Here is a 22,209-nt window from a genome sequence, read left to right as displayed (position 1 = left end):
CAACGGTGTGTCCAACCCCCATTTTACCCCACACCCCCATCGGGAACACACGCGCCCCCGACTTTTCGAGAGCTGCGGGGAGGTGGGGGGTCGGTGCCTGCTCGGTCGGACTCTCGGGGAGGCGGCCTGCTGGAGCTGTATCCCGCGTGCTCATGTCTCATAGCATTATTTATTTTGAAAAAGCCCTGCTCTTCCCAATTGCGTGCGTCTGTGTGTGCATGTGTGTGTGTATGTTTGTGTGTGCATGTGTCTGCGCCTATCTGAGAAAGGGCCTTGTTAATGTTTTTTCAGTACTGGGGAGAGAGCTGCAGTTTGCCCCTTTTTTTTTTTGCCTCAATGCAGCTGCAGACGAACCCTTTCCTCCTGGCGATGCTTTTTTTTTTTCTGTGCGTTTGAGGGCCGCCACCACCACACCACCATCCCCACCCACCTTTTTCCTCCACCTCCACTTTTTTATTCTTTTCGCAACTTTTAAAAAGAAAAATGCCGCTGCTGATTCAGCGACATCACCTGTTTGTTGGCCACAGTGTGTTTAGTGGCTCCACACTTTTCTTTTTTTTCCTGTGCATATGCATCCTGATGCGCGAGAGGAACTGTTTAAACAAAAAAGATATCCACAACACGGTGTGTGCGTGTGTGTGTCGCGTGCGTCCGCAAGGAGAGAAGAATGAAATATATATACCGCGGCCGTGCGGCCACCGCCGCTAGAGGTGCAAGTGCTTCTTCTGTTAGACGCGTTTTTTTCCAATTTTTGCCATGTTTTTTTGTTTACTTGTTCCTAACACACATAACAAGGGTTGCATGGACATTTTGCGAGCATCTCTTCACAGTGTTATTTTCGTTTATTCTTTGTCCCCCCCCCCTCCCTCATCCCCCCTCCCTGATGAGTTGTTGTTTTGCACTCTTCTTTGCTAGGAATATTCTAATTGTGGCTCGTGAACTTGGGACACACCAAACGTTTTTCTTGGGCCAGCTGAGTGTGTTGGGGAAAGGGCAGTACTTAGGGCACAGGGACTGTGATTCTCTAGGTGCCCGCTTTGAGCCTCTAGTCTCCAGCCGCAAGATACGAGAAAAGATTAAAAAAAACGACAAAAAAATGTTGTTGCCTGTCGGGCGCCGCTCGTCAAACATGGGAGCACACACGACACATAAAAGTGAGAACAAGGGGCGTGCCAGAGGCTGGCCACGAGGCCCACCACCAACCACCACACCCTTTTTTTTTTTCTTATTGTCTACGAAGCGCGGGGTCAGGGAGAAAAAAAAAATGAATTACACAAGTTGCTGCAAACCATTATTTTTTTTATTGTTGTAAACTGTTGTATCACTGCTAGAGACACTTAATAAAATGGAATAAAGAAAAAAAAGGGAAAAAAAAAACATCCAACTCTCTGCAGCAAAGCTGCCGAAATTGCGTCTCACTGTCTTGTCTTGGGGATGTGAGGGCTTTGCCCGGCTAGGGCCAGAAGCCCGGGCAACGCTCGGCAAGGCTCGTCAGCTGATCCACGACTCTCCTTCCGTCGTTGCGATGGTGTTGCAGCCGCGTCTTGTACAGCCGCAGCTCCGTAGAGCCATGCGGGTGGCGTGCCTGCGTAGTTTGCGAAATCTCGCTGCGTGGGTCATTTTGGCGGACTGGTATGAAGTAAATGCCGCTTCATACGTGGACAACATTGTGGAAGGAAGTCTCGCTACGCGTGTTTCACAGTGCAGCTGTTTCTGACCTGCGACACTGTGGAATATCTGCTTGATTTATTTCAACTTGTGCACACAAGGTTACTAAATGGTGCATTGTGGCTGCATCACTCTATTCATTTGGTGGCAGATAGGTTCAGATATCCAGTGCCTTCCACATAATGATTATGTTGTTTTGTGACATAAGGTACAAGACAATGTTGAATTGCATGATGCGTGCCTGTGTCTTCCACGCGTGACAAACTATTTTGGGGGTGGTCACGAATGCAGGCTGCTTGTGAAGTGTAGCCTCCGTAGCGTTTCCTGCTATGTATAAAACGGAGTATAGAGTCGATCGAAACATTGTGCGTAGCCATGTCTAGTGCTTGCTTTCTTTCGAGAAATCGAAGGCCATGCAGGTCGCACTGTAGCGGATAAGTGTTAGAATGCGATGCCGAGCATTCTGTTTTGCCCCATTCTGGTTCTGGCCAAGCCAACGCACCACTCTTGGGTGTCTGTGCAGCGTATTGTATTTCGAGAAAGCGCGAAGCAAGGGCCATATTTTTGCTCTACCACTATTGAGGACACAGCTTTCACGCACACTCATTGCATAAGCCGGTGAACGTGGTTTCCGCGACTGGCGTTCTGTTCGACACTGCCATGCAAAAGTGACTGGCCCGAGAATACAACCCCAGAGTGCGTCGCTTGAAACTTTTCGAGGGGCAAGACCTGTGGTGATGCAGCGCTTTTTAGCAAGAGCAGGTGGGGGCAGAATATGTTGCGAGGCAATAATAAGGTGGCCTGAAGGACGCAATATTCCTGTGAAGGACAGGCAGTGGGCCTTGCAGTATGCTTGTGTTGTCCTAAAATATGAAATTGATACATTCCTGTACTGTGGCCATTTGACTGCTGGTTTTCGTAGAACTGTGCTACAGAATTCCCGCCCAAAAAATGAAATTCTGCGTGCAGCTTGCTAGGTGCATTAGTGCTGCGAGAACTGAGCTAGGAAAGGTTTGCGCGAAACCACTGTTGCAGTTGTCTTGATTTTGTCAGGAGGGTTTTATCAAAGTGCCCCCCTGCACAGCGAACACTTCAGCTAAACTTTTTGCACACTGACGTCGAGCACGACTGCCATTCCAGCATCATATTTTTAAGTTTCTGTATAACTTTTCACCATCCTTTAATGCATTGTCCATTGGCATCTTTCCTGCTCGGTGTATGATTAACACCAAAACGCTTGTCTCTGCAGAGTGGGAGGAAAAAGTGACTCGCCACAAAACGTGGCAGTTGGAAAATTCGGCAACTATTTTCCTGCCGTGCGGCCCGACTTGTTGATGAGCCTAGCGTATACGTAGGCCTTTTCTTTATGGTACATGCTACGGGCTTAGTTGACAAAGCGCATTCCAAGTAGTCCATTGTGTGCAAATGAGGGCCTGGCGTTCCAGCTGTCTCCTCTGAAGGAAGCCCGCAGTATCAACGAGGTGCATTGTACGAGTGACTGTTCGTGTCATCCTGCAGCTGAGTTAATGTTTGTATGTGCTTCTGCACAGCCTTGGCAGTTTGCTGTGTGTGAAAAACTTTGCATTTCACTATGAGATGTTCTTTACTGGCAGCTTTGCTCTAAGGTGAGGGGGGAAAATAAATGTGGCCAAGCGTGTACTCTTTACGTTTAGACATAGAAATTACATATTCTTCTAAGACTCCTTGTAATAAAAATATGAAGGAACACTCGTATAACTTTCAAAGAGCTGTAGTAGATAACACACATGCCCCTTGTAAAGTGTTCAGTGAGACTAAATATTCGACAGGAAACCTATTTATGGCGTATTAACATGCGAGGTTCGAATCCGCTGGTCACAAATGATTGTTTAACCAGGTAATCATGGAAAATTGGAACAACTTGTTCACTTTTACTTGTAGCCAGTGAGAGGAAATATGCACAACTGAAAACAATAAAATGTTGCTTGAGTTATAGGTTAATATACCAATCATTAACTGGTTTCTTGAACTATCCACATCTGAAACTTAACTCTAACCTATATGGAGATGTTGCTTTCAGCATTTAACCGTGGTAGTATTTAAACGAGTTTTTCACATTCATGGCATATCAATAGATAGTGTGAACCGAATTGAAAAGCGATAATGTGCCTGCGCTGTTTTGGGTCTCCATATGTTGACACATTTTCATATTACACACATCGAAAGCTTATGGGGCATGGGATCTAAGATGTTAACCAAATATTTCTTAAACTTGGGCATGCATCCTGGATCTTGAACGTGCTACCTGCATGAGTGCTAAGCAACTAAAATAGTGCTGTAATGTTTTACTGGCTGCATGCTAGAGCTGACCTGAAATTGGGCTTTGTCGCGAAACTCGCATCCCGCAAACTTTCAATGCCCACCATGCGTGTGGTACTGGCACTGCCAAGAGTGCCTACCTATCTGCAGGGCTTGAAAAGAAACGGCCATAAAAGGTTTCTGTTATGACTGAAAAAGAATACTTGACAATGCTTACCCATTCATTGCCTCACCATTTGCTGCGCTAGTGTGAATGAACTGTACAAGACAAGAAAAGACCAAGCACAAATGGGATGCCATATCTTCAGGGAGGAATTTAACACAGATGGGCTCAAACTGCTCCGCAAGCTGCTCCATGTGCAAAGAAACGTGTGCAAACTGCCACAGTCGCTGCATGCAGTTTCCCGAGAGGCGGTTGGGCAACCGCCGAGCCATTGTCTTGTGACCGTGCTAGGCCCATCAATCATTTGAGTAATTCGCCTTAAGTCAACCTTCACAATAATGGGGAAAGCTTAACACAGATCACCCGAGACATCCTCACCCTCGCTGTTTAACTTCATGGTGGGCAGGGTCAGTTCTTTTACAAAATCTAGACTCCACAACGAGACTGGGTTCATAATCCTGAAAGCAGAGAAGATGCTGCCTAGTTTGAATGCTCAGTTTCCAAGGGAAAAAAAGACTTTCAAATGATAACCAAATACCATCACTACCCTGATCTATCGTACAATATTGTGCGTAAGTTACGGCAAACCTTTAAACCGGTTGAATTCAGCCACCAGGAATTGGTAGTGGACAAAAAAAAGTCACAGCATATCCACGGGGTGAATGATGATGAGTGGGCGAAGCTCCGGAGGGAATCATCGGATCTCCCGCTTAAGGGGACGCTAGCACAAACGCGTTAGAAACGTGCAGTACTCTCTAGTAAGGGGGAGCGGCCACAGCGTCTTACGCAGCCATTTACACATGCCGGAACGTGCACCACGTTTGCCGACGCCATCACATGACTGCTGAGAGAGTATACCCCCCGTATTCATAAACGCTCCTCGACTTGAACTTGACTTGCCACCGCTTTGGGCAGCGCGTTCGAAACGCGTTGAAGGTAAGGCGGAGAGGCCACAGCGTCTTGCACCAGCTTCTTACACGGGCCGTAACGCGCTAGCACAAACGCGTTAGAAACGCGCTAGAAACGCGGCCTTTCATTAATGTTGGGTATTTATTGCCATCGTGGTGCGTGTGTCCATGTCCGCTTCGTGGCGTAGTGGGCTAACGCCGCGCGCTCGGAAGCGAGGGGTCCCTGGTTCGATTCCGCGCTACGGACACAACTTCGGAATTTTTTTTCTCATTTTTCTCAGACTGGTTACACACTACTACTACGACGACGGGGACGAACGGGTGCCGCTATAAGGAGCTTCGCCCCTAAAAGCAAAAAGAGACAGATATCCACTTCTGTGTGACATGACTGTAAGAAGATATTTGTACTTTTTTCCATGCAGTCTCAGCTAGGGACATGCATAATGCCTGCAGGTCTGATGACGTCGACTGCATCGTATCAATACGGTGGCAAAAAATGGGATGCAGTTTCTTCACTGGGACGTTGCTTAATTGCGATTTCTGAAACAACTGTTAAACAATGTTGAGTCAACATTGTGTCAACCTACCAAAGCAGTAATCAGCCACATTTATGGCAAGCTTGAAAGGTAACCTCGCAGCAGTGGTATGGTCTCGACTCGCACTGATACGGCACTGACGCATAGGCCTACCCAAGCAAACATTTCAATCATCTATCCATCTGTTATTCAATGAAGTGAGTGCTGCGGTACAAAGCGAGTTTGTGTTGCTTTTTTTTTCCCCCTTTCATTCAAGAGAACTCCAGTAGAACATCCACACAGTCAAGCTTGTGTGTTTGATTGAGACACTTTTTACGCTAACGAGAAAATTTCAACAGAAACAAACATGGTGAAATGCGAAGCATGCAAATGTTCGTCACAAGAAAGGCAATTTATGGAATAGTTAATATTTTCATGCGAGTGTTCGCATATTTGAAAGGTCACCAATAATCAGCAGCGTAAGTTACGTCCACGGCAGGACGAAGGACTTTACGAGCGATTTCCAAGTACCGATGTCTTGTGTCAGCTGGTTGTGATCTGGCACTTGAACTTTTCCTAGTTTCACCACACATCACAATAAAAAACTAGCTGTCTGTGGACATCTTAGCTACAAGTCGTACATATGTACAGTCGACTGTGTCTTTATTTCTAAGAGCTAGTTTAATATCTAAGTGAAGCACATTCTTGCGCATCTACAGTTTCTGCTCAAGATGATAACTCTTGTACAGAGTTGCCAGAGTTACTCTGGTAACTCCAGCATGGTAGCATGATAACACTTAGCATGGTAACTCCAGCATAGAGTTACTCCAGGCATTAAGCAAAACATTATTTCAAAGCCAGAAAAACTAGGCACAATCTCTACTAACAGCTGTAAGCATCATTTCTAAGCACCATGTTGAAGCTTCAAGTGCAGGTATATAAAAGTAAGTGAAAACATTTTAATATTTCACCAATTTCAAAACACAACACCTATCTGTTAATTTGGTCACAACAAGCTTGACCAGCTTGGTTACACTGACAAATTTATGTGCAGTGGCAGAAGCTATGGAATTGACAGTGTCCATTATTAAATGCTATAGCAAGTACTACTATGGTTAAGAGTTAGCTGTAGAGAGATTTCTATGGTACGGGTATATCATTCATACCACAAATGCTCCTGGCTTATGCATTTCTTTTAATCCCTGAAGTTACTAATGACTGCCAGAGGAATGGCGCTACAGTGTATAGTACAATGTATGATTCGCATAATGAAAAACATGCATCACTGCTGAGTATTTACCATGCACTCAACCGCTACGTAGCTAACAGAGCACAATTGCTGCAGAATACACAGTTGAACCTCGGTATAACAAACATGAATATGACAAACTATCGGATACAACAAACTAAATATAAAATTTGCTGCTACTTGCACCAATATCGGCGTGTATACTTATAACGAAGATATTTTCGTAATAGGTGCAACTTCGTTTAACAAAGTTCGACTGTATCTGCATTCTTGATAGTGACAACATTGTGGTATTTAACACTGCAAGTGAAGAGGGCTAACCAAATGGCCAAGATGTGAAGACGCCGTGCACACAGTGCTGCCGCGTACGACTCAAGACTTCTAACCTCTCGTCTACTTCAAATAGGTAGGTTTACGACTGGTATTAGTCTATCCTCAATACAGCATAAACCAACAGCATGAATGTAATTTTAATGTGATGAAATCAGCTGCCCAATGAATGCACTGGCAAGAGATGGGCCATTGTGTTTTGGCAATGCATTGTGCATTACTCTGTACGTGTAGCTTGTAAAAAAAAAAAAAAAAGAATGATGCGCAGACATTAGCAATTGCTCTGGATTAGAACTTGACTACTGCGACGGCATCAGGCTCTCGCAGAGGGCACCGGCATCTTGCTTGTTTGCTCCTCAAATAAAGGTGCAATCTTCTCGAAAGCAACTTCTTTGCGACATGCACATTGTCGTCTTCGTCCACTACTACTGTATTTCTTGCTGCGCCCTCCATAATACATGCACGGACGCCACCACACTTGCGAGTCTGTGGGGCACACAAAGCCCCGCAGAAACTGCCAAGTGTGAATGCTGCACGATACATCAGTGGTCAGCGTGTCCAGCTCGTAACTACTGCACGTTGCCGCAGAAGCACGAGTTTGAATCTTCGATGGCGGTTGTGGGCAAAGTTTTGTTTTTCGTCACTATACAGTGAGGTCGACGAGGTGGTCTGATGACGACGACAACTTGATAACGACAGCACATAACTACGTAATGGGAAGGATGGACAGACAGACACAGCAAACACGTTTCGAACTTCTAACTGCTGTCACAGTAACATACAGTGATGCCAGCACATTTTTTTCTTCTTGTTACAGACTCGCGTCGACAGCACAGTGGGGAAGCCAGTAGCTCATTAAGTACCGAACGCCAGCAAAATCAATACCAAGCCTTTGGCTTCTCTGATATGCCCTGTCCTCACAATTTGCTCTAATGCATGCATGCATACGTCAGTGGTCCTAGATCTGTCCAATCTATTCACTGCCTCTGTTTCACAAACACTGCCAGGGCTGAGAAGACTTGTTGACAAGCAATGTCAGAAGTGATAACAAAGGTCCTTTGTTTCCTCAGTTGGCGATAATAAAGATAAGCACCAAGACGAGCAGGCCCATTGCAGGCCCGTTGCATGCTCTCCACACCCATGTCCTAAAACAAACCGATAATTACAAGTGGCACGGCCACGTCAGTCAACTTCAGTCTTCGAAGACTGCTATTTGCTTCCAAATTATTTGAACCCTGTTATCATTTTCACTAAGCTGTTCAATAACTGAAATTTTTTATTTCAGCGTGGGAAAATTAACACATAGCCTATAGTAACGTTTCTGATACGCTAGAGCGAGTTTTCAGTTGTATAGATAGTTCTGCAAACCAAATGATTAACTTGCATACTAATTAAGCTTTTACTCTAATAAGATTTCATTCTGCTTGTTCTCTCTCCCTTTTATTTTTTAATAAACCTACTTTGCATGGGCAGAAATTAGGGTAAGCAAGTTTTTACAATTTTTCTTGATGTGAAACTTTGGGCATTAGAGGGTTAACATAATATGCAGTGTGCTGTGTACCATAAGAGTGCTCTGAATGCCATTGCAATCGTCGGCAGCTAAGTTGCTACGATGGCAAACAATGATACAGCAAAGATTCAAGCCTAATAATACAGAAATATGTATGCAAGTAAGCAGAGACTCAACCTGAAACTTTTGGAAAACTTTCCTAATTAAAAATGGTTGGGACTGAAAAATGCCATGAAATTTGCAGCTGACTTCACAAGCACCTTGGTTAGGGCACAATATTTAGGAACAGAAGTTTCGTGTTCATCTTTTCAGGCAAGAATATGCCTTCTTTGACCAAGGAACTGTCAAGAATGTTTTGAAGAATATATCTTGCGACTTTAAATTGGCCTGGCGTTTTATCTCTGGTGTTCCTTTAATGCTGTAAGGAGCACACTTTGAGAGTTCCAGAACGGTGCTAAGCCTGACCAGCACAAGCATGACAGTACCGCCAGGAAATACAGGCCTTCACTGCAGAACAAATTTTTTTTAAATCATCAGAGTAATTTTCTGGGCAAGTTGACACTTACCATAACTGTGGTGGAACCAGCGAAAGGCACAACATAAGAATATTTACACAGGCCGCGTGCTAGTCTGAAATTAAGCTCTTAAATGAAAAACTTACAAAACTTAAAACTGCAGCCATGTTTACTGAGGAGTGATGACGCTACCACTGCAGCAGCTCAAGCCAGGTCAGGCAATGGCCAGACTGTTGCATATGTAATGAACAGCTGCTTCACACGAAACAGAGGCCTTTCATCATCACCTGCTCACAACCTACACTCATTGCGATAAGAACAACACTTCCCAACTGCAACTACTTGAAAGTGTGACGAGTCATCTGAACATAACCAATCCGAAAAAAAAAAAAAAAAAAAATTGCTGTGCACCCGAAATTCAGTACCTTAACCTCAGTAATACTAATACCACACCGCACAAAGTACTGAACACACAAACGCACATGCAAACACAAAAACAGACAGATCTTCATTCACTTTTACGTGTTCATCTCTCACATCTTTATCAACAGTTATAAACCCAAGCACTACTCAGCCATTACAGAAGCTTGGCAAGCCCAGTTTTTGGACCGGCACAGTTTGTGGACGACACATCGAACTGCTGGGACTCTTTCACTACATCCTATACAAAGTCTCACAAACTGTGAACACTGCAGCAAAGTCTAGGGCTCTCGTTAACCAATCAGCGACATGAGTATGCTACGAATTTCAGAGAACAGAGGATGGCTTGCCAATGGTGTGCCACTGATCTTTCCCTCAAGCTTGCGTTTAGTAGATGCACCGCAGAGAGCGATCAGCGGGGGACAATGGAGGAGCGCTTTATCTGGCTTGCTGTTCTGGTTTGTGTGCATTGGGCGTGGAGTTGCTGAGAATGGCATATATAGAATATCCTTCACCGCAGCGGTGTAATACGAAAGCTGTCAATGCTCGTGTGCCCAGGGAGAGATGGATTTGCCATCTAGCCACGACCGGGAAACAGACTTACCAACAATGCTTGCCACAGCAGAGGCTGCTCTTCCTTTTGCCAACGAAGGTAAGCTTTCAGAGCACGGTGCTGCTCATTATCTCTGGGAAGCCACCGTTGTGCCTGCAAGATGATGTAAATCCCTCGATTAAAGAGTTCATTATTGTTCATCATCTTCAGCCTGTACTACGTCCACTGCAGGTCAAGGGCCTCTCCCAATGATCTCCAGTTAACCCTGTCGTGTGTCAGCCAGCTCCACCTTATGGCATAAAGCATTAAGGGCCTTCAGAATGTCCTTTCAAAAGTGCTGGCCAAAGTTGTGATTGGCACGTCTGAGCTGCTAGCATTTTATCTGTCAGGTGCGCATCTACCAACCAAATCATCAGGGGGGGGGGGGGGGGGGAGGGTATTCTGTAAGAGTCCACCTAGTGGACTGTCCATTCCAGCTGTTGGCCATTGGCTCCAGCTGCATGAGCGCGAAGGAGACTGGCTGGCTCCTTCTCGCTCGTGCAGCTGGAGCCAATCGACGACAGCCGAAATGGACAGTCCACTAGGTGGACTCTTACAAAATATCCCCCCAGCTCTGGTGGCAGCAGTGGCGAAATGGTATAGCGTCTGCCTTGTATGCAGGAGGCACTTGGATCAAATCCCAGTGCTGCCTGGAACCTACAGGTCTTTTTTTCTAATGGGTAGAGATGTACCCCAGCTCACAGTCGTGACCCAGTGGGTAAAACACCCGGCTCAGCTGCGGGAGGCTTGTGGTTCGATCCCCACCGCCGGATACCCACCAGTTTATAAGACGAGTACAAGCAGCCCCTTGGCCAGGCGTCCAGTTTCCACGGGTACGTTGCTTGCGAGAGGTTCGTACAAACCGCTATGCTTGCTGTGCAAAAACTAAGACAAACAAAACACTTCGCAACTTAAAAGGACTGCTATCGGTTCCAATCCAGCAATTTGCTATCAGGTCGGTGTGCTTCTGAAATGCTGAGGTCCCGTATTGGCCAAGCACCTAGCCAAGAGCGCACTTGTAGCGATAGGTACTTTACCGGTAGGCACCCGGCAACAGCTCTCGTCTGCCTCCCACAGCAGTGGCAGACACTCGACTAGAAAGCCGCCTGTGGTTGGACAAGGAGCGCAGAGACTTTGCAGACTCTATAGATGTCTTACCCTCTTTGAGATGAGGAAACCCCACAAGTAGCCAAGCACCAGGCCAGGATTATTTGAAAGGTACCTGGGCGCCTCATCTCCCACAACAACAATGGTGAAATAGTCAAGAATCAGCCGCTGCTGTAGGAGGCAGACGAGTGCTGCCGGTAAAATGGGTACAAGCATGCTCCAGGCCAAGTACTTGGCCAATACAGGACCTCAGTGCTTTGGGAAGGGCACCCCACCCGATGGGAAATTGCCGGATTGAAACCGTGCCGCATTAAAACCAGCAGCACTCCTTTGCAAATCTCTATAGGGCTCCTTTTCGAGATAAGAACCCCGATAGACAACCGAGCGCAGGGTTGGGGGACACCTCTACCTATTAGAAAAACCGGTGGGTTCAGGGCAGCACTGGAATTCGATCCGAGTACTTCCACACACGAGGTGGACGCTCAATCATTTCACCACTGCTGCAGTGGCGAAATGCATCAGTCCTGTAAAGAACTGATATCTCGCATTTTATTTTAAAATTTTGTGTCTTGACTTGACCTTGTCATATTGTTGTCATCTGTCCTGGAGTGATGCCAGGCTAGGGTCGGGGCCAGATATCCATTCACGAGGCAGGTGCAATATGCATACATCACGAACAAGGTGAGCCACCATTGCCAGAGTCTGCTCAACCTCTCTGGATTTCGTACTCTCCTTGCTCCCAATGCATCAATGAAGACACTATTCTCTAATATTATGAGACGCTTTCATGGAGATGGCGTAATTGTATATGGAGGCCATCGTAGAAGACTTTAAAGTCAAGCTGCCTGTGTGTATAAAATGAGATAACGTTCTCAAGTATGTATATAATTACCAAACTGGATAATGCCTTTAAAAATCTAGTACACAAGTGTTCGCCCTTTCTTCTCTGGCAGCTGCAAAGGGCTCCACAGCAGTATAGGAGTACGGCACATGACAAATTCCATTATAGCCACCTATACTACCGCTGCAGATATGTGCTGGTTAAAAGCTCTCTTTACAAAATTATGCAATGAAACAACAAACACTATCTAAACATCCTCACTACAACACTACAAGAAATATACGACTTCAAGCATTAAATGCCCACAAATACATAAATACAAACATGCAGAAATAAACAAAACATAGGTTTTATTTTTACATATTTTTCTGCTGCCCTCGTCTTTGTGGTCATCTCTTATGTTGTCGTCTTCATTAAAACTTCCTTCTCACCTGCCGACCTATAGGTCCCAACCTTCTTAACCAAAGAGTTGGCAACCTTCATTGGATCTGGCACCCAAATCTTGGAAAATTAACTGGCTCGGTACGGGAACAGGTTTTACTTGTGACAGCAAGTAAAACTTGGAGTTCGCCATGGTTTGTGAAGCCTCTAGTGTATCATATCTGCCTCCAAGATGTGTAACCATGGAAAATTTTACTTGCAGTAGTGACTTTTACGTTGTGCTTGTGCTGGTTTGTGTAATCTTATCTGAAGCCCCTTGTGTGTCATATTTATAATCACAAAAAAAAAGCAATATATAACAGAAATGGCAGAAACAATATCAGAAGAAAATGCAGGAGTGTGTGCTAAAATCTTGGAGGCAAGAGGCCGTTATCTGTTGACACACATTAGGCCCTGTGTGCAAGATGCCTGAACTGTTATCACAAGTCATTTCGTGCCCGCGCCACATGGGCACATGCACGTAACCGCTTAATGCCTTAATGTTCAATGCCACTCGCGTGATGCCACATGGACATATTTAATGGCAGTAAGACTTAATGCAACTTGAGGCACAGTACATTCTCACAATACGTTCAGCCGTCGGATACATACTCTTGCTACCAATGTTAATGGTTACAGCTGCACATTGCAAATGTGTGCCTGTGTTTGTGTGCTTTCACTTTTGCCTATGCCACAGCACTACGTGCCCAGGAAATAGGTTCAATGTGTTATGCAGGCGTAAAACAAACCATGAACTGACCCGGTGCAGCAGGGATGCGTGCTGCTGCATAACAGCTGCAAGACTCCTGAGGCTCAGGCGCAGGTGTGACCAGGCCAGCCGACAGGATTCTTGCCCAGCAGGGACAAGCTGCTGCTGCTGTTGCTGCTGCCGACTGTCTTGCTTCTACAACACCGACAGGATAGAACAAATTACATGAGGTGACACAACAGGGAACGATAGGACACAACACAACATGGCCCAACGCAGTACAATAGGACATGACAAAATCTTATATAATACAGCACGCAACATGCCAGGATATGATGCAAAACGTGACACGACAAAATGCGATCGGATACAGCATGCGACATGATGCAACGCCATCTGATATTGTACGATACAGCACGACATGACCAACACATACAACAGCATGTGACAACACATGGCATGGCATGATACAATACATTTGCATTTCATTCCCACCAAAATTATAGAGCGGCCTGTGGGTAAAAGCTACTCCAGACACTAGCATGAAAGAAGGTCAGAGCCCTTTCTGTATAAATGATCAGCGACATCAGCGTGCATTGCATGCAACGGCGCAACAAATGCAACTACACATCAGCAGAAAATAAAGTAGATCAAATGCGCAGAGCTAGAAACACAGCCGACAGATATGTAATGAGAGAATGCAAGGACAGCCGTAGAACTTTCATAATACTGACACTGGAAAAAAGAAATGACAAGCATGAATTTTTCAAGGATCTCCCAATGTATACGTGCTCTTTAAAAGATGTTGAAGTGCATATAACTCACCAATACAATAAATTATTCACCATAACCAAGATTATCTTTCAGTAAAGGAAACAGTTAAGCTATCAATATGCAAGTAGTTGCTAGAGGTCTCTTTTGAGCTTATCAGGTGTAACTAGATGATACTGCATGCAGCCACATATACAGTAAAAGGACAGGATAACATACAGGGCCAGCACACAAGACAGCCACACCTAGTTCTCCAGCCATGCTCGTCATGCGACACTTGCTAAAGCTGTAACCCCTGCAACAGTTCCTACAGGTTGCTCTTACAGTAAAAAAGGGAAGGACTGGTTGGTTCTCCAGGCTATTATGTATCCCTTTCGGGTTACATGCTCGAAGCAAGATTTAGCACCAAGCACTTCAAGACTGTCGTAACTTTCAACACTTGTTAGATGTTAATTATTGTGTACTTCCTGCTACTATCAACACAGCTGACATCACAGGTGGTTTCCAACATTCCAAAGAATCAGATGATCGCTTCATCAAAGAACAGCAGAAGGAAACAACTTAGAAATCACGGTTAATATTACGTGAAACATAAAAGTTTCCTACGCTGCTCAATATAGTACTAGTGCTACATTAGCTTGTGCCTGGTGCACAGCAGTAAGACATTCAGTTAAACTGATTAGAAAATCAGGTTCCTGCCTGCTGCATTGTACAAACTGCTGCAAGTAATTTTTTTTTCTCTCTATGTTCAGTCATCGCCGCTTTCACTGATTCTGTATGCCGTGCGGCTTCATAGCAACACAGAGTGCACTGCCTTAAAGCCGCACCTGATGGCAAACTTTGTGCTTCAGATTTAAGGTTTCGTGTGGGTTTCAGGCGTGTAAAATTAAGCCTCCAAATACATGCTGGCTCCATACCACTGTGTCTGCTATCATCATCATAACCACCAGACCTAGTTCATGTTCACTTCAAGAACAATGACATCTTCCAGTGATCTCCAGTTACTAATGTCATCACACCAACTAATTCCCTGCCATTTTCTTGTGATTTTCCCTTCCCTTGGCACTAATTCTTTTACTCTAGTTGACCACTGGTAATCTGCATCAGGCATTAGGTGACCTTTCCAACTCCCATTTATCCATCCTAATCTCAGCTACCTGGTTTTACTCGCTGATCCATGCTGCAGTCTTCCTGTTTGTTCACGTAGCGCCCTATAGTTTTTTGTTCTGTCACTCGCCACAAAGCCCTTAGCAACCTGCTCAAGTTTCTTTGTCATCTTTTAAAAGTCAGTACTCGTGCAATGACGGCGGTACCCATAGTATCAAATACAACATTACTACTGTTTTATCAGCACGTACGCGAGTGTGAGTGCGATGGAGTCTCACCTTGGCTACGCCAGTCCCCGTGGGAGAAATGATTCGTTGCAGCAGAATCTCCAAGGCATTTTCTCGTGCCACAAGCCAGCCGATGGCCAGCATTGCAACGAAGTTTGACGATGGTTCAAACTCTGCAAAGGTAAGGCTTTATAAAGATCATTAAGAAACAAAATATGCAAGATTTACAAAACAAATAATTGCCATCGTTATTGCCATGACCAAGGGTTCCACATGAACAGCTTTAAAACTAACTTAAGATTGTTTTAAGCACACTGACAACGAGGACAAGCGAGTAGACACACAAGTGCTTGTCTGTGTCCACTCACTTGTCCTCGTCGTCAGTGCGCTTAAAACAATCTTAAGTATGTATTGGCAACGAGGTCATATGTCAACGCTTGTCCAAATTTAAAACTAAAGCAGTTTTTTTTTTGCTAATTATATTATTTATTTTCGCAAAACTCTTCCGCTGCCTACCTGCCGAGGGTATTAATGCTGCACTGGCATAACTGCTGTTTCGGCAGCCAATTCCTTGAAGGTGTTTTTCTTTTCTTTCCAGCAAAACTGCATTGCGGGACCATCTGCCAGCTCAGTTTAATAGTAAATTATGAGACTAAGTGAAATTAGAGAATTCAAATTCTGATCTCTCGGATGCCATATTAGGTAATACTGCGACAGTTATATTTATTGCTTTATAGTGCCCTTGGTTCCCATGTGCCCTTGAGAGCAACAGGTTAGAAACCACGGCACTGACAAAAAAGAATGTTGAATATCTCGTGGCACAGCCATGCAATGTAGAATTTAGACAGCGATTCACATTTAATGCTGGAATTCACTGTTCAGTCAGTGCATTGCATTGGTCGAACACACAGATGCAAGCTGTACCACATTCATTTTAGGCTCCGTGCGTATACTATGTTTCACATGTAGCACACAATGCTTCGAAGGCTAGAGAAACTTATCTCAATGCCCGCATTCGTGCTAAACAATTATCGCATCAAATATGAACGAGAGATATAAGATACGCTTCGTGTAATTCAATGTAAAATTAGATCTCGTACTTTCATGTCGCAAAATATGATGCATTGCATGGAAGGCATCGCAGATTTGAACCTATTTACCACCAAATGAACAGAGTGACACATTTCTGCAATCAGCAGCTATAGTGCACCGCTTGAGCTTGCGACCAATACAGATGTAATCACATCCTGGAAGCAAGAAGGTGCAAAAATAACATATTTGAAGATTTGACTTAAGTTTTACATGTACAAGTTGCAGCTGTAATATATGAAGTGATAATTCCGTAGAAAGCATTGCAGATTTAAAAAAAAAAAACTACACTGCACTGCAGAACGCATGGAGTAAGACTTCTACGATCGCACTACTTTTGTAGCTTTTGCAACCCTACCTGCTAATTATAAAACGGAGTATGGGCTGTGAAAAAAAAAAAAGTCTTTTTTGTGGTCTCCAGACTTCGTTCGCAATTGTAATTCACGTGTAGTCCATCATATGACGTTGCTTTGAAGTTCTACTACATCTGCAAGTTGCACCACATGTATCACAACTTATTCAAAGTTTTTTCTTTTTTTTTTTTCATTTTTATATCATCAGTCACTTCTGGTGCAGGAAAACCCAATAAATTTGCACAAACTGCGCCTTCTTTTATACTGAAATGCAACATAGTGATCTTTTTGTTCTCAGTGGTTGACTGCAACTTACTAATTACAAAAGGAACGTTTACATGTTAAGGGTGCTGGTACCATGCTTTCACAGTGGCAGCAAAATCCCTCTCCTCATTACGCTACTACACATTTCACCTGGCACGGTTGGAGTCACATCTCCAGTCACTAGTGCTTCAAGCTGCTGCAGGACATCTAGGAGGCCCTTGTCCTGCAGTTAAACAGAACACCAGCATTATGCACAAGCATACCCCGTTTGCCAAGTAGAAAAGCATCGAAATTTGTTTTTGGTGTCTTTAGGCAAACTACGCTGATCTCTGCAGTCTTACTAATAGCTGCTTCAAATAGCTGCTTCATTCGTTCTACAGAGAACGAATGAGTTAGTTCATTACGACCATGCTCGCTTTGTAGGATTTCAAATGTGTAGGGCTTGGCCTCTCAGTTCGATGTATTGCTAACAGATGGCAGCACTACACTGGGTTGACAGAATAATTTTGAAGAAAATTTTACTACGGCATGGTTGCTTCATAATGTAGCCTGCCAACATGGCATTGAAGAAGAGTTTGACGTATGTGGAAATCAATGGGTATATGTTCACTGCAGCTGTGGTAAAATTGCTCACACAGTAATAATAGCTTTTTCAGGTGAGTGCAGCTTGTTCATTATAATCATGCCGGCTTTGCAGTGTTTCAAACGGGCAGTTCAATGTAGTAATTAAGTTCAATGTGTTGTTCACAGGTGGCAGCACCGTTCCATGTTGGTACAACAATTTAGAAGGAAATATCAGAAGGAAGTGGTTGGTTTATAATGAAGTCGGCTAGCACGGTGTTGCTGATGAGTGTGACGTAGGTGCAAAAAAAAAAGGAAAGCTAAGGGCACATGCTGTTCCAGATCCAGCAAATGTCCACTGCAATTTTGTTCTTAGAGTAAAAAACAACAAGAACACATCATGAAATGTGAAATCTAGTACTATTAGCAAAGCACAGCCAGTAAAACAAGACCACATGCACACAAGTGGCTGAAGCTGTAATATCTACTCAATAAATTGCATTTCTGCTGCTTCTAGTGCTGCCAACTTTTAGAATAACAAATAAAACAAATTGAAAATTTTAAAGGGTCGAAATTGAAGAAACAATATAAACACGCAAGACATGAAACTTTGTCACATATCCAAAATTTGCAGCGCACTCAAAGAATGATCAAGTTAAAAGAGTGATGAATCTGAAAAGTATGTGGGGTTCACTGATTCTGTGAGGACAATTTCCTGCGAGAGGGCTTGAGTGTGACTGGTCCGACAGTAATGCACAACTGCAACTGCAGTCAGGTTAAATATTTTTCAAGAAAATCAGAGATATAACATCACATTACAATCACAACCACTACTGCCAACACACAGCATGAACAACAGGACAAAAGACAAAAGACAAAAACCAAAACAGCAAACACAGCTACTAAGGTGTCATAATGGGCCAGTTGATTCATAGACATTATGATAGCAGCGCAAATGGTATGATGACACAGAGAAAAAATAAAGACACAGGAAAAGTACTAAGCTAACAACTGACAGTTTATGCACTCTGCAATGAATAAATGCAAGAAGCCAGAAATGTTTCAAGAAGACTGATTTCCCAGTCGCCCTGATAGCTAGATGGAGCCGAAATGCCAGAGCCTAAATGATTTCACACACTTTTTGTGTCACATCGCATCTATTGCGCTGTCATCATAACAAATGTGAACCAACTCACCCAAGATCACACCCTATTGCAAATCGTAGACACTCTATGTCTATATACTGTCTGAAGGGCACATGAAACGCAAGCATGTGCATATGTGAGATGTTAGCTGAAAATCACAGTCGAACAATCTGAAATCACACTTCTAAAGACCACAGCAGCGCCACAGCACAAACTTTGTAGGTCAACTTTTATTTGAAGCACAGAAAAACACGTGGAGACTTGTTTTCAAGCAGTGCCCAAGCAAATGCACCACTCTGCCTAGTTATCTTCCAGCATACGTACAGGCAGCATGCACCTCACAGACAAAGATGTACATACGTGTCTGAGGTGCTCGTTCCCCATTGGGGGCAAAAAAAAACGTTGCCAAAGAAAGAAGTTGTTGCTCTGACGAAGGCAAGCCCCCCTTGGCAAAACACTGGCTCCAGCGACATCCCTTGTTCAGCCATTGTTCATAAGTTTGAATCTCCACTACCTTTCCTCTATCTTGTTCTACAGTCAATTAGAGAATCTTATAATGGCTGTGTCACATTTGACGAACGGGGTCATCGTTCTTGATTAAAACTGTTTTTCCTGTTCACTTTACCATTTACCTTCAGTGTTCCTCAGCTTCTCGGCGTGTAATATCTTTGTCTACATCGCTCAGTCATCTTTTCTTTGGTGCACTGATTTTTATAATAATGTTACTAGTGGGAAGTCTGGAGTTGCAATTATTCGGCCACCATAAGGATGACGAACAGCACACGGACTTTCCTGTGATTTTGCATGGCTTTGATTATGAAGCAGGCCATGGCTTTTATCATTGTTTCGATAGTAAGTTTAATAGGTTTAATGGGATAGCTTAGGTTAAATGGAATGTAAATAATTGCTTGCCAAAGATGAAGGTTAGAAAACGGGGTACCCCCGCCAGTGTACGAGATGGTTAGATATTAGACTCTTCAGGCCACAGGGAAGCATCTCAGTGAGCTTGAAGAACTTGTGTCAAGCAGATCTCGTTGGTGTTCACATGCGCATGGTGTCGCAAAGAGTCGAAAGCGACTCGATGGTGCGTAATGTAATTCAACAGGCTGGTGTCCTAGCCACACATTTAATTATTTTACCACGGGTAATTGTTTTATGTTCAAAACTAATTCATCAATCCTATCAGGTACATAATTTCTGCGCATAATGAGTCTTGAGACTCTTCTGAGTACGCGCATATGTGGCTATATATACATTTAGGCAACATTTGGGCAGTAAGTAACAAGTACTCACCTGGGGGGATATCTTTTATATTTCAAACAGTTTTTATTCTTAATTTTAGAAAGTACATGGTAGAAGTTACAGGCTAAAGGGGCACAGTCATAGCCACACAAGATAATTAAAACGATGACATGTTCTGATTGGTATATACGCAAAATTATTCAAGCTAGGAGACGGAGGTAATTATCCGAAGCGCATCACGCGTTGAGCATCGAAGTGCGCCGAATAATATTATCACGTGGTTGATTCGCGTCTGATATCAAGCTTGACACGTTTTTCTACTGTGCTTAAATGCAACGTGTTTGGACATTGTCTAGGCGGCTCGTGCAAATTCGGGCCACGCGAAACTAACAGTGAGCCCATCGAGTAGCTTATAGCTCACTTCTATGTATGTAGATGTTCAAACGAATCATTAACTATGAGCAAAACAGATCACGTACGAACATTTCAGAAACTCCGCGAATAAAAATGAGAATCCGAAAGCTGAAACCCAAACTCACGCATGGAGCTGAATCATTGAGAACGTCGATTGCCGAGGGCATAGGACAAAGGCCGCTCGCTGCCAGCATCTCGAAAAGAGAGGAAAATTCTAAGCGCGAAGTGCTCATGATTTCTTTCGCAAATGAAAGAATTTCCTGTCAACTCGTAACCAACGTCAGACAACAAAATTTCTAACCGAACCGCTCGTCTGTATGATGCATAGAGAGAGATAAACTGTACGTCTACCGCAGGAACTAGAGAAATGAGCCATCATGGCGTCGTCTTCCCCTTGAAGCAGCAGTTTTCTCCACCTACATAAGCAAAATAAGAGAAGTTTTTGTTTACTCGTTCTAAAGTTTTGTAGTCGTCTCAAGCAAGAGTTATCACAGGGTAAAAAAAGTTTCGAGATCGAATTCACCGCAGCATACGATAGCGAAAGCTGCAGAGCTCTAGGGCGTTGACCTCGACTACGTAAACTCTACATGTCAGCATAGCGTCTGCACCACTAGCGCATTTAACCACTGGCTTGAAGTGCCAAAATGCAGCGTAAAAACTCATTAACATTCCAGTAATACTCCCAAGCCCATGTCTTTTTATTCTGTTTTGGTTATCCAATAACCCTCCATCCTACGCCTCGCTTAAATCGTTTGGACACGCTCTCGCATAACAGATCGAATGTGTTAAGGTCTTGTAAACCATCATCATTAAATTAAACGCTGTTGACATGAATTTCAAATAAAGTTTGGACGCGTCAATGTCAAGATTCCGTAGCTCCTTTCTGTCCAGTCTAGCGGTCTATTATTATTCCCTCTTTGTTTATGTTTACAGCTCTTGGTCTGTTTTTAAACCGCTGCTCTGCGGTCAGGGTCCTGTGCCGTGGATATATAATCAAAAAGCGCAATGGCTGGCAGGAACAGGCGGAGGGCTGAACCAGCTGCTGGCAGCCGATCCACTCGAAGGCTGGCTACTGTGAAATGAGAACCAAAATCATGGGCCCGATCAAAAGAGCTAGCTCCATAGAGTTTTTTTATTTAGAAACTCTATGGCTAGCTCAATCAGACACGCCAGGCGCGGGTCCCTATCAAAACGCCGAAAATCAAGAGGCCGAATTATGAAAAGGCCGAACGTCAGAACGCTGAAAAATTGCAATGCCGAAAAATTTAAATGCCTAAGAAACGAAATGCCCAAAAACCAAAATGCCAAAAAGACATAACCCCGAAAACCACATGAAAAAGAAATGACGCGCTTTGTGACTATATACCACTTGTTCGTTTTCCGCCATATCACTTAATTTCCACTGACACGAGCTTGTTAAACTCGTTCTGCAAAAGCACCAGGATCAGTGTATTAAACTAATGTAAAATTTCGTATTTTTCTGCATTGCATAAGACCTGCGACAGTGTATAAAGATACCTGAGGGATCCTTGCACACTCACTTGTAACTGTTCGTGATTTGTGCTAGCGAAAGGAATTGCGCAGTAGTAGGTTTTTCCGCAGCAAAGTTTAATTGAGCTGAAGCAATAGAACTGCTGCATGCTCTCCCGCCGCGCCCTTCCCTATAAGGACATTGCACCCGCAGCCTTACGTCAGCCGAGGCGGCTCAGTTCTGGGTTTCCAGCACGCATCGATGCCTCGCATCGACATCACAGTTTTCTCTCGTTTCTTTTAGAGCGCGGCTCTCAGGCG

At 44.0% G+C, this 22,209-nt stretch overlaps 1 protein-coding gene across 2 annotated transcripts; it reads right to left on the bottom strand.

The window, feature by feature from the left end:
- Nucleotides 1–1,255: 1,255 nt before the first annotated feature.
- On the bottom strand, nucleotides 1,256–20,757 carry LOC119457821 (uncharacterized). Of its 2 annotated transcripts, none has more exons than XM_037719562.2 (6): nucleotides 20,544–20,757; nucleotides 17,207–17,279; nucleotides 15,402–15,523; nucleotides 13,297–13,440; nucleotides 10,181–10,282; nucleotides 1,256–1,585 (listed from the first exon to the last, which is right to left on the bottom strand). In XM_037719562.2, the coding sequence occupies exons 1-6, from the start codon at nucleotides 20,649–20,651 to the stop codon at nucleotides 1,454–1,456; spliced, it is 681 nt and encodes a 226-aa protein (XP_037575490.1). In that variant the 5' UTR covers nucleotides 20,652–20,757; the 3' UTR covers nucleotides 1,256–1,453. The 2 variants fall into 2 exon arrangements, with proteins under 2 accessions (XP_037575490.1, XP_049526427.1); XM_049670470.1 differs by having other exon boundaries at nucleotides 13,297–13,437.
- Nucleotides 20,758–22,209: the final 1,452 nt, after the last annotated feature.

The sequence above is a fragment of the Dermacentor silvarum genome, chromosome 7 (assembly GCF_013339745.2).
Source record: "Dermacentor silvarum isolate Dsil-2018 chromosome 7, BIME_Dsil_1.4, whole genome shotgun sequence".
Taxonomy (NCBI): domain Eukaryota; kingdom Metazoa; phylum Arthropoda; class Arachnida; order Ixodida; family Ixodidae; genus Dermacentor; species Dermacentor silvarum.
The sequence above is the reverse complement of the archived record's forward strand: the minus strand, read 5'-3'. Positions and strand labels throughout refer to the sequence as shown.